The sequence below is a fragment of the Macaca thibetana genome, chromosome 15 (assembly GCF_024542745.1).
Source record: "Macaca thibetana thibetana isolate TM-01 chromosome 15, ASM2454274v1, whole genome shotgun sequence".
NCBI lineage: Eukaryota > Metazoa > Chordata > Mammalia > Primates > Cercopithecidae > Macaca > Macaca thibetana.
Window position 1 is genome coordinate 23,565,372 of NC_065592.1, and position 16,110 is coordinate 23,581,481.

Here is a 16,110-nt window from a genome sequence, read left to right on the forward strand (position 1 = left end):
AATCTATAAAAATTTATGTAAGCAGTTTTGATGGTATTAGCACCAAACAGGAGCCCTTCACCCTTTCAAAATTGAGAAGGCACTTGGAGACAGCACTTCTATGGCTGTTGCTGACCCTGGAGATCAGGATTTTGTTAAGCCCTTTTGCTTATCCTAATATTCCCAGAACCCATATTTCATTCTGAGAAATATTTGGCCCAAGACTGATGAGAGGGAGTCATAGGTGGATAACGCCTGGTTTCCAGAACCAGAGTGAGATTGTGCTGACTATGTGCTCCCCTGGCCTGAGCTAAGAGAAGTGGTATTCATTCTGGGCTTGGAAAAACAACTCTCTCTACTGATGCTGCTCATCTCTTCTGGTGGGTGGGACATCAGAATGTAGGCAAAACCATGCTGGGCAGGCGTGGGAGAAGGCCCTGCTCAGGAAGGGGTCCAGCCTGAATCATGCATTTCAGCAACAGGTTACTGGAAATCATGCTGGTTTGGCCATGTCCACACTTCCTAAGCCGCCTCCTCCTCATCTGCTTAAATGTTCAAAAAACAATAAAAAAAAATTTTGCTTTATTCTCTTTTTGGTGTTTATTCTATTACTTTTGGAAATAAGAAGATCTAATTTTAGTATTCATTTTCTCCATCCATCAAGATACCATCTTGTTCTTTGTCAGACATTATGACAATGACTGTGCTCTGTTTCTTGCCAGGCACACCCTTTGGGGTCAGACAAAGGTATATAAAACTTGGCCTTAGCATCTATTAACTGGGGCATCTTAAATCATGATCTTATGTCTTATAGTCTGAGCTTCTCCATCTAAGAAGTCAGGCATGCTAATACCTAAACATCATTGGTAGACTTATAAAAAGGTACTGAGCATATATGAGGTTTTCACTACATGGTAGTTATTGTTAGCAGCAATGTTAGTGCTACCAGTAGTAAATGCTGCAAGAATACTAGCAATGTGAAGGTGGTTAACACAGTGACTAAATTTAAGCTCTGCTGAGAGCAGAAACTGGGTTGGTTTTGTTACTTCTTGTATCTTCAGAATGTGTCATGGTTCTCAGCAAAGGGATTGTACTAAATCAGCATTTGATAAATATATCAATACATAAAAGAAGAATCAGAGTAACTTCTTCATAAATGCTATTTCCCTCTTAACTTCCTGTTTCACCCTGGATTCTGATAACATTAATGGATATGCAGTAGGGCTGACACTGAAATCCCAATTTAATGAATGAGAAATTGAGGTGTGAAGGAGATTAAAGACGTGGCCTATCTTAAGGATATGAATAGACAAGTCACAGAACAGGAAATGCAATTATCCAGTAAATGTATTTGAGTAGATGCTTACTTAAGAACACGTAACAGAAATGTCAACAAGAAGTCATATTTTTCCCAACAAAGTGGACAAAAAAAGTGCAAAGAAAAAATACTTCCATTATGCCAAATAATAAGCAGTCATGATACAAAATAGCAGGTCTTGGCACACACTGCTGGTGGGGTGGAAGCTAGTTCACCTGCCCAGAATGTCATAGTTGTGTCCCTTAAAATGAAAAAGACCCATATATTGTTTATCACCAGCAATTTCTCAGTATTGACCCTAGAGAAATGCTTGCATGAATGCATGTGCCTACAAGGATGTCTGTATGAGAATGCTGACTCCAACATTTGCTTGCAGTAGAAAAATGTATGAAGTGACCTAAATGCCCACCATTAAGGGTATGGCTAAATTACCTGTAGCACATTCATACTATGGGATACTGTACAGCAGCTAAAAAGATTGAAGTATATCTAAGAACTGAAGTAGATAGATATCCCAAATTAATACAATTTCCACCCCAAAGTTAGACATTTGATCTGTGGTCGAGCACACCCTTCTGACAGGCAGTATGCTTGTTCTTTTCTCCCTTCATTTATTCATTCATTCATTTATCAATCTTGACTGAACATCCACTTAGTTTCAACCATTTGAACTGTGGTAAACCTCTTCAATGATCAGCTGTTATGCATCCTTCAAGTCTCAGTTTACATGTCTCTTCTTTCAAGAAGCCCTCCTTACCTATTCATGCTGGGTTTGACACCCTTCCCATGTTTTCTCACAGCCCCCTGCCCCCCGTGCTCCTCACACCATAACACTTTTCATGCTGCAGTATAATATTTTTCATTTAGAACCGTGTGCTCATGAGGCCAGAGATCACGTCTATTAATCAGGGCTGTATTCCTAGCACAGAACAGACATTTAATAAATACTTGTTAAATGGGATAAGTATTATTTAACATGGATTATATTAGATTTTCACTAGTTGATGGATGGATGAATGAATAAATTAATACACACAAGAGCAAAGGATGGATGACAGGGTGAGAAACGGAAAGAGCTATAAAAAGAAATGAGGCTTAGGGAAAATAAAGAAAGAAAGAAAGTGGTGACTCAGCTCGAGAGCCATAGAAAGAGCATATAAGAGCCACCTGTGCCTTCACCTGACCCTGATTTGGGCTAAACTTTCCAAATCCTCTGAGGCTTAATATGGCATCATGTATCAGTGTTATAACTAAGATCTGAAAGCAAGAGACTCATCTTCTGAGAGCCCACTTTGTGCTGCTTCTGACTTATTCCTTACATGCTCAACAAGTATCCATGGAGCCCCTGCTGTGCCATATAAGTGTCATAAATTCTGTACTTCAGGTGAAGGAAAAACCACAAGCACTGTTAAATATAATACAACACAAACTATGATCAAGGACTAAGGATCATGTTATAAGAAATTCGTATTCCAAACAGGCTGGGATCCCAGGGATGGTGGCTCAACTAGCTTTCATTATTAGTTAGTAGGGGACACTTCCGGTCTCTGTTCAAATGTCATCTCATCAGAGAGGACTTCCCTGACCATCTATCTAAAAATCATTAAATCTTTTCCAACTGAGATATTATACGATAACATGCTTCTTTTATCTCTCCTCAACTACATTATAATAATCAACGAAAGCAAAAACTTTTTCTTGCTGTATTCATTATTGCACCCCTAGAGGCTAGAAAGTAGTTAAGCTCATGTTGGGAGTCAACAGATATTTGCCGAGCAAGTGAATTGATGAATGAACTAAAGTTTCTGATTGATGGGTGTTCAAAGCATTTGACATTCAGAGGCAGAAATTTGGATCTGATTTGTAAAATTTGGACACACAAGAACGTCCACCCAGATCATATAAACATCTCCTTTCCTTATGTCTATTCATTTCCCCAAAGACTTATATTGAGAATGCCAAGGAGGTGAGATAAAATAGATATAGATTGTGTTGGAAGCTTTACAGGTCTGAATGTGAGAGAAGAATTAATAGATGACTAAATTGGGATACACGAATAAGCCAGTTGAGAGAGATGACTTTTAAGAGTGTTTCTAGCTCCAAATTGAGGATCCTAAGAAAACAGAGGCATAAACAAACATGCTTGTTCAACCAGAGAATGAATGATCAGGAGCACTAGCTTTGGAGTTGACAGATCTACTTAAGAGCCCAGCTTTGCCCCTTGATAGTTGTAAACTGTAATCCACATTCCTTCTCTAAGTTTCCAGTCCCTTTCTATAATCTGGGGATAGGACCGCCTACATTGTGGGGTTGTTGGGATGATTAAATCAAATGAGATTATCTATGTAAAGTCCCTATTTAGTGCCTGACACAAAGTACAAGCTTATTACATTTTGGCTTCTCCATTTCTCTTCAAATGCTAAACTCCTCATTCTTCTTTCCAGAACCATTTAAAGAACATTTACTCAGTGCTTACCTTGTGTCTATAATTGTTCTAGGTGCTTGGAATGCACCGGGAGAAAAAGAGGAAAAAAAATCTAGCCCTCAGGGTGTTTACATTCTAGTTCTAAGTTTAGACTTCAATTCATCCAAGTTTGTGTTAGAAACCTCTGACTCTGTGTTTCTGTTTCTTTCATCAGAATATTATTTTACTGCAATGGCACTGCTTGCCTGTGCCTCTCTTTTCCCATAGACTGTGAGCACCTTGAGTTTTCAGCACCACTGGATCACCATTTCTTAACATAGTGCATAGTGCCTAATAGATACCCAGTGAATATTTGTTTCATGAAGTGATGGATGAATGAGACAGACCAACGAGTAGATGGATAACGAGAGTGAGCTACTTTTCACTGTTCCTGGTTTGCTTTATACTTTTCTTTCTTAGTTTTGCCCAGAGTATTTACTTCTTGGAGAAATCTGAAGATTTCATATAGGCCAAGGAGCACAGTGCTCAGTACAGAAGCACTTGACAGCCAAGTGGAGAAAAAGATGCTTCGCTGTTATTTCTTCCCAGCCAGAAGCATAAAGAACTGCCTGTGTAACTTGTGTTATTGGACACCAAGACATCAAGGGTGGGCCACAGGGACTGACTGTGGACTAGTGGCCTCTGACTTGTAAGCCTGTCTTCCGCTTGCTATATTTAGAGCTTTGACCAGATCGGATGCATTTCTCGGCTCTAAAATTCTGCCTTTACATTACTGCAGTAGGAGGTAGTGTGAGTAGCGGTTAGGAAGGTGAAATTTGGAATTAGACTTAGGTTTGAGGCCTGTCTATGCCATTACTAGCTGTATGAGGTTAGTTTAATCACTTCTCTGAGTTTAAGCTTTTTCACCTACCTCAGAAGTGTCTGTAAGGCACTTAAAGCAGAGGAAATACTTAGTAAAGGTTGTCATTATTATTGTGGTCCACATTTCAGAAGGGCGTCCAGAGCCAGTGAGGTTTCCTCTGGGTACTGATTCTTACAGATAATCCCTATTGAATTCCTTTTACTACAAAAAAGTATATGAATCACCTGTAACCCCAGACACTTCTCTGTGTCTGCCCACAGAGAAGGGCTTAATGTGTTGTCCTCTCATTGTACAGATATGGAAACTGAGGTCCAAATAGGTGATGTGGTGTGTCTTTGTGTCATATGATGAGTTTGTAGCAGAGTTGGCACTGGTCCCCTTTCTTCTGAGTGGCATTTCTCATTCAATAGAGGGGTTTCCACTTAAGGGAGATGGAGATGTTCCACATTTCTTTCTGGTCCTGGCCAAAAGTAATCAGTCTACTAGAAGTTTCCATGGGGTAAGCACAGAAGACTCTCTCTTCATCACTGCCATACCTTGGGAAACTATCTCCAGTGTAGATAACAGAAAGAATAAATATTTTTGTTGAGAGAAAAAAAATGAAGACAAAGGTCAAAGGGAATCATGTAATGGGTTGAGTCAGGAAAGAAAAAGAAAGCATTTTTTCCCTCTCCTCTTTTTCTCCAAAACAGTCTTTATATAGAACTTGTATAAGAGCCAATTTATTTGATATGGAAAAAATGTGAAAGCAGCAAAATACACATACACACACATACACACACAAAGAGGTATTTGTGGTGGGGTTCAGAACTCAAATTACCAAGAGATAAAGGAGTTGAAATGGTAGTTTGATTTGGAAGGATGTGTTTCTCTTTTTTCAGCCTCAGAGAACATTCAGGTCAGGAAGTCCAGCCCAGCCCAGCCCAGATCTCCAATAAACTCCTTGAAACACAAAAGAGTACAAGAGGAAGGCCAATGAAAGCCTCAGTCTAGCCCTTGTGCCTGTCACATAGTAGGGACTAAAGAAATATTTGGAGAGTGAATGAAAGAACAAATTGTGCGTAAGAGTGTCGACCTCAATACTGATGATTTGGCATAGTATGTAGCACTTTTACAAAGTAGGTAGGAGTTCAGCACTTAAGTTTGCGTGCCTTTAGGAAAGGGACTGGTCTGAGTCATCCTAATACTGTTTCCAGTGCAGAATCTGGCATATAGAATGTTCTCAGTACATATTTGTGAATTGAGCAAGTAGTTGCATGAGTGAAAGAGAACTTGGAGATTCCTGGACCTTGGAGACAATTTAGAGCAGTGGCTATTAAACTTTAACTAGCATCCAAATTACCTGGAGAGGCCCTGCACTCAGAGTTTCTGATTCACTAGGCTAGACTGGGGCCTGAGAGCCTGGCCTTTCTCAGTTCCCAGGTGATACTAATGCCGTGGGTCTGGGGCCACACTTTGAGAACTTGTTTTACTGCACTGGTTTTTAAACTTGGTTGCAAATTATAATCACCTTATGAGATTTTAAAAGTTCTAATGGTCAGGACTTATTCTTAACCATTAAATAAATATCTGCGGGGATAGAGAGTGGAAATGGGATACAAGGGAGACCCAGGCAATTTTTAAATGTCCCAGTTTTTAAATGTGCAATCCAAATTGAGAAGAACTGGCCAGGCACAGTGGCTCAAGCCTGTAATCCCAGCACTTTGGGAGGCCGAGGCAGGCAGATCACGAGTTGAGCTCTCAGACCAGACTGGCCAACCTGGTGAAACCCCATCTCTACTAAAAACACAAAAATTAGCCCAGCGTGGTGATGCGTGCCTGTAATCCCAGCTGCTCAGGAGGCTGAGGCAGGAGAATTGCTTATACCTGGTGGGTAGAGGTTGCAGTGAGCCAAGATCGCACCACTGCACTCCAACCTGGGTGAGAGTGCAAGGCTCTGTCTTGGAAAGAAAAAAAAGAGAAGAACTAATCTAGTGCAACCTCCTGCATGCCAAGTTGAGGCATCGGAAGACTAGAAAGGACAAGTGACTCACCTAAGAGGGTAGAGGCAGTTAGTGATTTAGCTGAGATTTAGCTGAGAATAGAACTAAGCTAAATCACTAAGGGTGCTTTCATTTATTCAGTTTAATTTTCACCATTTCACACTTATCAACCCATGGCAGCTCTCACAGGCTCATAACTTGAGGCAAAAAAAAAATGAAAGCTGAGTTTAAACTGAGATTTTAAAACATCTATTATTTCTTCCCTCCATTGCTTTATAAAGAAAGTTTAAGTGGAAGCATATTATAGAACTCTACCACTCTAGGCAAGTGAGGAGATGGAAGAGACAGGGTTATGGAATATTTTTAAGGCAGGACTATCCTTTAAATTTTAAGTACATTCTCAAACACAAACCAAGTGCTCTTTCTGAGTTCTTAAACAGCTGTTCCTCATCTTTGATTCAATGAATTAGCAAGAGTTTGCCTGTGATGTGCACATTAATTGCTAGTATGTAAAAGGAAGTGCTGGTAAAGTGTTTGAAAGTGGTTCTGCCCTTTAAAAAGATTAAAAGTTTCCTCTAGAACTTGGTTTCCATTAATGATTGGCTTAGTGAATATTTTCAAGTAGACAGAGCGGAGATTGTCTTACATTATTTTAGAACCAAATAAAGAGCCACAAAAGGCCTATAGAAACCATTGACACCCAAATTAGATGGCGAAGACTCTATCCTTTTTGTAGATTAAAACAGAAGTTGGAATCATATCTTTAATTGAGCATCAGTTGAGTGCACTGGCTTAGAAGTCAGAACGAAATTCCAATCATTACCTTCACCACTTCCTAACTGTGTGATCTTGGATGAGTGACTTCACATCTCTAAGCCCCAGTTTCCTTCTTTGTAAAATAAGAATAGTACGGCTGTGGTTGTGGAGAGGATGGAATGAGTAAAAGATGCAAAGACCTTAGCCCATTTTCTAGTACACAGGAAAAGCACCAATGGCTTCATTATAAGATGGTCTTCCTCCTAAGACAGAAATTCTGAGGATGTTTGGGGAAGAAGTAATAGAGAGGTGACTTGAGAAGTGAATAATTTTTTTTTTTTTTTTTTTGAGATGGAGTTTCACTCTTGTTGCCCAGGCTGGAGTGCAATGGCGTGATCTCGGCTCACTGCAACCTCTGCCTCCTGGGTTCAAGCCATCCTCCTGCCTCAGCCTCCCGAGTAGCTGGGATTACAGGCATACATCACCACACCCAGCTAATTTTTTTGTATCATTAGTAGAGACAGGGTTTCACCATGTTAGCCAGGCTGGTCTTAAACTCCTGACCTCAGGTGACCCGCCTGCCTCGGCTTCCCAAAATGTTGGGATAACAGGTGTGAGCCACCTCCCCGGCTGAGAGGTGAGTATGAAAGACAAGTACTACTTCACATAAGAGCAGTGAGCATCCAAAAACAGTGACGGAAACCCAAAGCTGCAAAGGCCTTAAGGATCAAGTGGGTTTGAACCACTGTTCTGCCTCAGGAAACAAGACAAAAACAAACGCTGTTAAAGTTGATGTTCACTTTCCAGCACAATTTTTGTGCAAATACCTAGGACTGTGCCCAACCCCCAGTCAATCTACTATAACTTCACCCCTGATTCACCCACTGAAAAAGCAATCAAAATGCATAAATTGTCTTTAATTTAATATAAAAAGAAAATCATTCACAAACTTCAGTTCTTCTACTTTCATTAGTAATAAATGATTTTCTCACTGCTACTCTCATCCAACCTCCTTCATTTACTATTGGAATGACTAAAATTAAGAAAGGCTTATGAAGCTTAAGGTCACACATCAGATTTGTCACTAAATCCAGGTCTAGTGGTCCCTTTCCCATTGCTCCTCCCATGATATCAACTCTGCCATGTTAAGACAAATCTACACCCAATGATGGGTTACAATCCATAGAATGAGTCTTGGCTGTGATGAACCTTCCCTTTCCTGTCCAGGCCTCTCTGACCTGCCTCACGTTTCTCCACAACCCACCCACTTAATAAACTCCCTATTCAGAGAGTGCACTTACATGTCTATGAATTTCCTATTGAGATGTAGGATGGAGGCCACATCCACCTGGAGAGGAGGGTCCCGGACCACCTTATACTGCAGGGGCTTACACTGTAGACAGAGTGGGGTATCTGCAGTGGAGGTCAACATGGCAGCATCGATCTCTAGGTGCTCGTCCAGCGTGTAGATCTGGATGCCGTACACCTCCTCGCCCACGTCCTGGAGCCTGATGGTCAGTGGGATGTCACAGAAGACATTCTGAGGACCCAGGGAGATGTTCTTCCCACTGACAGTCAACAGTTTGATGTCATTGACAGCTCCACTGGAGTCCCAGTCAGTGGAGACAAAGGTCACCCAAATGGTCAGAGACTCAGGGACCAACGGGTAGAGGAATTCCAGCTCGAGGTAGCAGCCTTGAGGCTCAGGGCAGGCTGGAGGAACTGTGTGTGGGTTGACAGCTGAATTTGGGCTCCAGGTGCGGACACTGGACTTACAGGGCTGTTCAACATCAGGATGACCTACGCAGAAGAGATGAGGGAATGAGTTCTTGAAGAAAGAGCTTTATTCTGATCCTTAGAGTTTCCTGTGGACCCCAGGAGAAACCAGCCTGACTAGAACTTAGACAGAGGGGAAAAGGAGAGGAAGGTTCTTGGTGTCTTGGTGAATCTGCTATACACACAGCATCCATCTCATCCGCACCCCTGCAATACAGATTTCAGAGGAATCACCAGACATTCAGTCAAACTGCTTTCATCTCATTACTGAGTCAATGTTCAAACTTTCCTTCCTCATCTTCCACTTAGGAGGCTGTGCTGCCTAAGATGAAAAGAAGTAAAGGCTCCAAATATAGAGTGAATCGATCAGGTTCATACAACTTGAAGTGTAAAGGTCAGCATTGGAACCAAGTTTTGTTTCATTTTGGAATCTGCATTCTTTGTTCTTGTCCCTATTGGATGCAGGGAACTCTAGAATAAATTAGAATCCTTGTGGTGTTACTGCCATTGGTAAAACCTACTTGGAATGACAGAAATCCTAACCCCACCCCCTGACCAGCAAAGAATATGTGAGCATAAATAGCATCCACCCTGCAGACTGAGGACCTGGGAGGAAACTGTCTAGAACCATGAACAACAGAGCTGGAAGGCAGCCTTGGAGCCCTCTTATCTCTCCTCCTCCCCTTCTCTACATGCGGTCATTCCATACCACTGAGCTTCTCTGCGCTCTGTTCTGTCTGACTCAGGAAGGGGAGGGTTGGGTGAGGAGCAGGGAGAAAGAAGGAGGGATTCTTCTCCTCTTTCCCTAGGGAGATGATGCCTCATCCCCACTGATCTCAGCCTGCAGCGACTTCTGAATTTTTCTCTGCTGAGATCACATCTAGACTCCCAGAGAGCTCTTCCTTGCACTACTGAGAAAAAGAACCAGGACTCAATGTAGTGACTGGCTCTAATTTGTTTAAGGGAGCCTCATGAGAGAGACAGACCAGATGGTAAGATGAAGGACCTCAAGTTGTCCAACTAGCCACCTTAAAAAAAAATTAAGAGACAGAGTCCTGCTCTATTGCTCAGGCTGCAGTGGAATGGTCTGATTGTAGCTCATTGCAGGCTTGAATCCCCCTGCCTCAGCCTCCTGAGTAGCTGGAATATAGGCATGTGTCCCCATGCCCACCTAGGCACATTCTTTTTTTCTTCAGCATCAGTGGTTTGTTGGGAGGGTGGTGGTGACCCTGGACATTTCTGAAGCAAATAAGGAAAAAAAAAAAAAAAAGATCTTTGCTTAAAAATGCTTTGTGGTAATGTTTCAGGGTAACAGGAATCACTATAATGTCAACACTAGAAAGTTATTTGGAGTGAAAAAACTATGCCAGTGAAGGCTGTAAATGCCTGTAACCTCCTTGCCTCTGCTTAGCCAAGAAAAGAGAGAAGCCACCAAGTAGAGATGGAGAAGAGAAGAGGAAAAGAGAAGGAGGTGTGAGCAAATACACAAAGGCTTCTTAGATATAATGCATCAGAGCAAGAAAAGATGGATTTAATTACAAGATTTCCTCTATCTCTCCTTGGCTAGTTTCATTCATTATTTGCAGCAACTGCTGGCTCAAAGCAACCTGTAGTTTAGGGGAAAAACACAAGTAGGACTCCCCACCTAGCTGAAGCCTTTCTTCTTGTCTACTTTCCAACCCACTGAGTTCCTGACTCTCTTAACTTTGTGGGACGTTGACACACATGTATCACTTATTCATTCAGTCAACTTCATTGAAGGCAGCACATTACAGTATATGAAACACATCTCCCAGTCATTAGTTAACTCATCTGATTGTCATCAAAATCCTGTAAGACAAAATCGTTGTCATTTTGTCTCTATCAAAGAGCGCTGTTTCACTCAATGCCATGCAGCTTTTGCTTAATACAGTGCGCCTGGTCCATAGAGAATTCACATAGTGGATGCTCAATACATATTTGTTAAAGGAAGGACCTTCTATCCGGTTAACATCGAGTTAAAAGTTACAGCATGGAACATTAAGGCATGCTTCCTGATGGTGGGTGCCAGGTGAACATTCCACCCCTCCATGGGCTTTCTCCTGCAACTGGCAAGGGATAAAGTAATCTTTCTCCCTTCCTTGGAGAAAATGACTGTCAGTGGTGGGAAGCCACAGGAGAGCAAAGATGACAAATCTGCCTGGCTCATCCTTCCTCCCTAGTTTCTTGTTAATCAACAGAGGAACCAAATGCTTCCAAAGGACAGGAAGGTGAGTCTGGTCATTATACTCAAGCAAGTAAACAGGAGTAGAAATCTTAGCAAAGCTTGTGGTTGTCTGGTTATTAGAGACAAACCCTTAGATGTAAAAAAGAGTCCCTAGAGGCACTGAGTGTAACCATAACCAAAGCAGCAACCTCATTAATAATGCCAGCCTTCACGAGTTGCCCATCCTCAATGTGCAGGCACTGTGCCAAGGACATTACACGCCTCAGGTCTTTTTACGCTGGCACTAAGTCTGTGACGCAGGTCTTATGAAATTCATTTTACAGAAGAGGAAACTGAGACTCAGATGGTTCAGAAATTCCCTGGCAGGGAGTAGAATATGATATTGTTGGTCCAGGCAGTGTGCCAGGCTTTGAAGGAATGAAAGTTGGGTTAAAATATCAGTTATAGGGTTTCTTACTGTGTTACCTACTGTAATGTTACCTACCTCAGGGTTGCTGTAAACCTCGAATAGGATGAGATCATTAATAGATTCTCATAAATATATTAGTTCTGTCCTGGAAAGTAGGGAGGTATTAACAAGGAAAATATTGGTAAGAGGAGGTATTCCAAGCATGAAAACAGTTGGGAGAGAGTGTCAGTTAAGGTTACTATGGTTTTGAGTACAATAGTAGAGCCACAAATGCTGAGGCTGGTAAGCTAAGTAGAATCAAGATTGTGAAGTGGTTTGTATACCACATTAAGGAAACTGAACTTTATACTGAAATAGATGAAGAGCTACTGAGAAATTTTAAGCAACTGAGTGACATCAGAGTTGCCTTTTAGGAAAACCACTGTTGGCCTGGTGTGGTGGCTCACGCCTGTAACCCCAGCACTTTGGGAGGCCGAGGCGGCCAGATCACTTGAGGTCAGGAGTTCGAGACCAACCTGACCAACATAGTGAAACCCTGTCTCTATTAAAAATACAAAATTAGCTGGGTGTGGTGGCACATGCCTGTAACCCCAGCTGCTTGGGAGGCTGAGGCAGGAGAATCGCTTGAACCTGTGAGGCAGAGGTTACAATGAGCCGACATCACACCACTGCACTCCAACCTGGGCAACAAGAGTGAAACTCCATCTCAAAAAAAAAAAGAAAAAGAAAAGAAAAAAAAAGAAAGTAAGTAAATAAAAGAAAAAACACTGTTTAGAGACACAGACACCATCCATCCATCCATCCACCCATTCATTCCATTTATTCAAAAAGTAACTATTCAGTGCCAGGTGTGTGTCCAGAGGTAGGCTAGGCTCCAAGAGAATAAGTTTGCCAACATGATCTCTGTTCTCAGGGAGCTTTTAGTCTTGTGAGACCAGTTAGGAGAGTACTGGACTAATGCAGACAATACACGAACTGCAAAAAAGCATGCAAGGAGATGGCAAGTCAGAATTCCAAAGGAGGAAAAATGAACACAGCTGGTAGATTGATTGGACATGTAGTTGCAAGGTAAGGACAGGAGCTGAAGAAAAGAAGCAAAGAGAGAAGGGAAGGAAGGAGATAAGGAAAGGGGAGGAGGAAGTGTGGAAGTGGAGAAAAGAATAAAGAAGAAAAGAGAAATAAGCGCAGAAGCCCTGTTACTTCATTATTAATAGATATTCTTTTGTATATATGGTGATTAAATGAAAAATTACATATTTATATAAGTTGTCCACTAAAAATAAGGTCATATATGTGTATAGACATATATATTTATACATACTCATGCTGATCTACATTTACATTTGTGAAACACCATACAGGCACCCATTATATATCTATGTATATACACACTGCAGCTGTTGACACAAATATAGTTATAAAAACTTGCTGCCAAGCTTTTTTCCAGGTGAATAGTTAAGAACACCTGAAATATTCTGGGCAGAAAAATAGAGAAAACACACAAATGAGAAAAAAAGAAAACAGTTAGTGCCATGTGCTAATCTCTCATGGAAAACCCAACACTTGGGATCTATTTAATACTTGCATAAGTGATCTTAACTGGGATTTGAGTCAGTCAGATCAAGAAATTTATATTTATCTAATTTATAGGCTACAGATATAACATGGCATCAAATATCTCAAAAATATTTATGTATGAAATACAGTTTTTACTCAAGAGGTAGGAGCACAACCACTGTCTATGAACAAAGGCAAACAGTTCTATGACTGTATTTACCTTCTTTGAAATGAAGTTAATGAAATGCAGCAGATTTCCAATAAAGATTTGTCAAATGAAGAGTCTTCTGCTAGTTAATATGGGATTATATGAAAAGAAGTTACAGCTCCATGGAATATTAGAGCTGGAAGGGACACATTATAGTTCAACTTTTCATTCTGCGGATACAATGCCATTTTCAGAGAAGCTATGTGACTCACTCAAGGGCACAGAGTACATCAATAGTAGGTCTGAGACCATGATCCAATCCTCCTCCTTTCTCTCCCCTGCACTCCCCATGTTTTTTCCCCAATCCTACAGATATGTCTGGCATTGCTCATGAATTTGGGTGTTTTAAGTTAGTTTGGGAAGTCCAAAAACTTAAACATGCAAAGATAAATAGGATGAGAATGAGTTGAGGAATAAATTGCAGAGTTTGGCTCATGGAAAAGTTTATTTCTTCAAGGATATTAAAAGGGTCTGAGCCAAAAGGATCACAGAGACTGTAATAGGATGCTCTAAAAAAAGAACAGTGTCTTTTCCTGGCCCACATGTACTAAATTTACATAGGAGGAAAACCCGGGGCTGCTGAGTTTCCTTGGAGCTCCGAATTGGCTCAGGGAACCAGAGACCTCAGTGCCTCCAGTTGAACTCCATTCTGCATATTATGCTTTAAGAAGGTCAGGAACAAACTAGGAGCAAACTTCACCAACTAATAGTCGCGTTGGATGTAGGTGTGGGGAGATGTCTGGAAATAATTTTATTCAAACAAGTGGTAGAACAAAGCAAGATAATTTTAGCCAGAGACATCTCAGGGGAGAATCTTGCTAATTCTACCTTCCAAGTACCTCTCAACCCCATAAACTTCTCTCCATTCTCACAGCCACCGACCTCACCAGCCCACCATCATTCCTCAGCTGGATTTTGGCAACAACCACCTTGCTGCTTCCCTTCCTCCAGCAACCAAATTCTCTTGATCTCTTCTTCACACAGCAGCCTGAACAATCTTTACAACACCCAAGTCATACCATATATCATGCCCTAAGGCACGTGGTTTTCTCATTGCCCTCGGTGTGAATCCAAACCCTTCCTCACCTGGCCATTATCCATCTCACCTAGAGTCTTACCTCTGCCACCTCCACCTTGTTTTACATGTTCTGAACCTACTTAAACTCTTACAGCCTTACTGAACTTTTGCTTATGCAGGTTATATCTATTAGTAGTTTCCATATTGTAAACTAAAACCAAGAAATTTGAAAATTCAAGAATACGTAAGAGTGTGTTCCACTAGCTATCAGAGCACAAATGACATCACATGTCATGTGTCTATCAGATAGCTCCATTGGACTCTCAGGAGTGAATGAGATGGAAAAAGCAAATGATGTCATATGTAATTTTATGAAAATACTTTTGACTTTGAGGACACCCTATAAAAGTTTCCAGGAACCCCATAAGCCTCTGAACTAGATTTAGAAAACAGCCACTCTGTGAACATACCAAACTTTTTCACATTCTCAGATGCACCTTGTTAATAATGTTGTGATATTTCGTGGGAAGACTGAGTCTCCAGTTCAGAATGAAGTCCTCTTCTTATGGGCCCCCAGCACCACTTGGTGCTTCTATTACCATAAGCCTGTTCACATTGAATGGCAATTGGCCATTTACTTATCTGAATTCCCTAGCAGACACTCAACATTGCCTTGCCCATGTGCCCAAGACAGTGCCCAGCATATAGTGCCTGTGTTGGTCACTAGTGAGACAGGTTCACTAGATGCAAGTATGCAAAATGTTGTCAGGTGGCGGAGACACATTCTTTGTGACAACCCAAAGTGGGTTCAGTTTGGGTGGAAAAATTACAATTGCAGATTTCAAGAACTTTCTAAAAAACTGGAGCTTGAACAGGTGCCAGGGAACCTCAGTGAGGATGCACATAGAGGGGATTCCTGCACTTGGGGGGAGCCCGGGCCTGATGACCCCAGGCGTCCCTCTCAGGTCTGATAGCCTGTGATTCTGTGAGGCTGAACTGAGGGCTTTTCCCAGACATCCCTCTTGCTTTACATTCCAGATGGATTTGTTTAGACTTCCCAAGTTTGACTCTCATTTTTATTTTAAGCTACTTTAAAAAATAAAGTGCGGTGCCGTCGTTTTTCAACTTCACTTTCCTCTCTGATCCTTCCCCCTTGCTTTATTCTATCTCTGGCTTTTTCTTTTCAACCTTCTTTCTAAAAATATAGAGGATAGCGGAGGAGTTCTCACTGGTGTTCAGTGAGAAGACTGATTCCGCTCCCTCTGATGCACTGGTGTAATAGTGTGCTCGCTCAGTGACTGCTGGCATGAGCTGACCTGCAGAGGAGCAAGAGGGACTGGGTGGGGGCAGGGTCTATGTGCACAACCCAGAGGACCAGTGATGGGGAGATGAAACAATAAGAGGAAAGTATGGAGCCTCTGCCAGCCTGGTTCTGAGGCCAAGTGACAACAAGCATTTGGCAAAAGGTATTCTTCTCTTAATTTCAATAATGATGTAAGAAAGCACAGAGATCATTGGTTCCTTGGGAAGCTGGTGAGACACTCCTGAGCAGGGAAAAGTCTGATAGTGGGTGGAACCCATAACAGTGGCAATCATAAGGCACTTCCATTAAGT

General features: G+C 41.6%; 1 protein-coding gene across 1 annotated transcript in view; it reads right to left on the reverse strand.

Annotated features, from left to right (window-relative positions):
- The window catches only part of PAPPA (pappalysin 1), a 245,699-nt gene that overhangs the window by 156,063 nt on the left and 73,526 nt on the right, over positions 1-16,110 (reverse strand). The window contains exon 7 of the mRNA XM_050759620.1: positions 8,624-9,122. Coding sequence (XP_050615577.1) covers positions 8,624-9,122 — 499 coding nt within the window. The remainder of the gene's footprint in view (positions 1-8,623; positions 9,123-16,110) is intronic.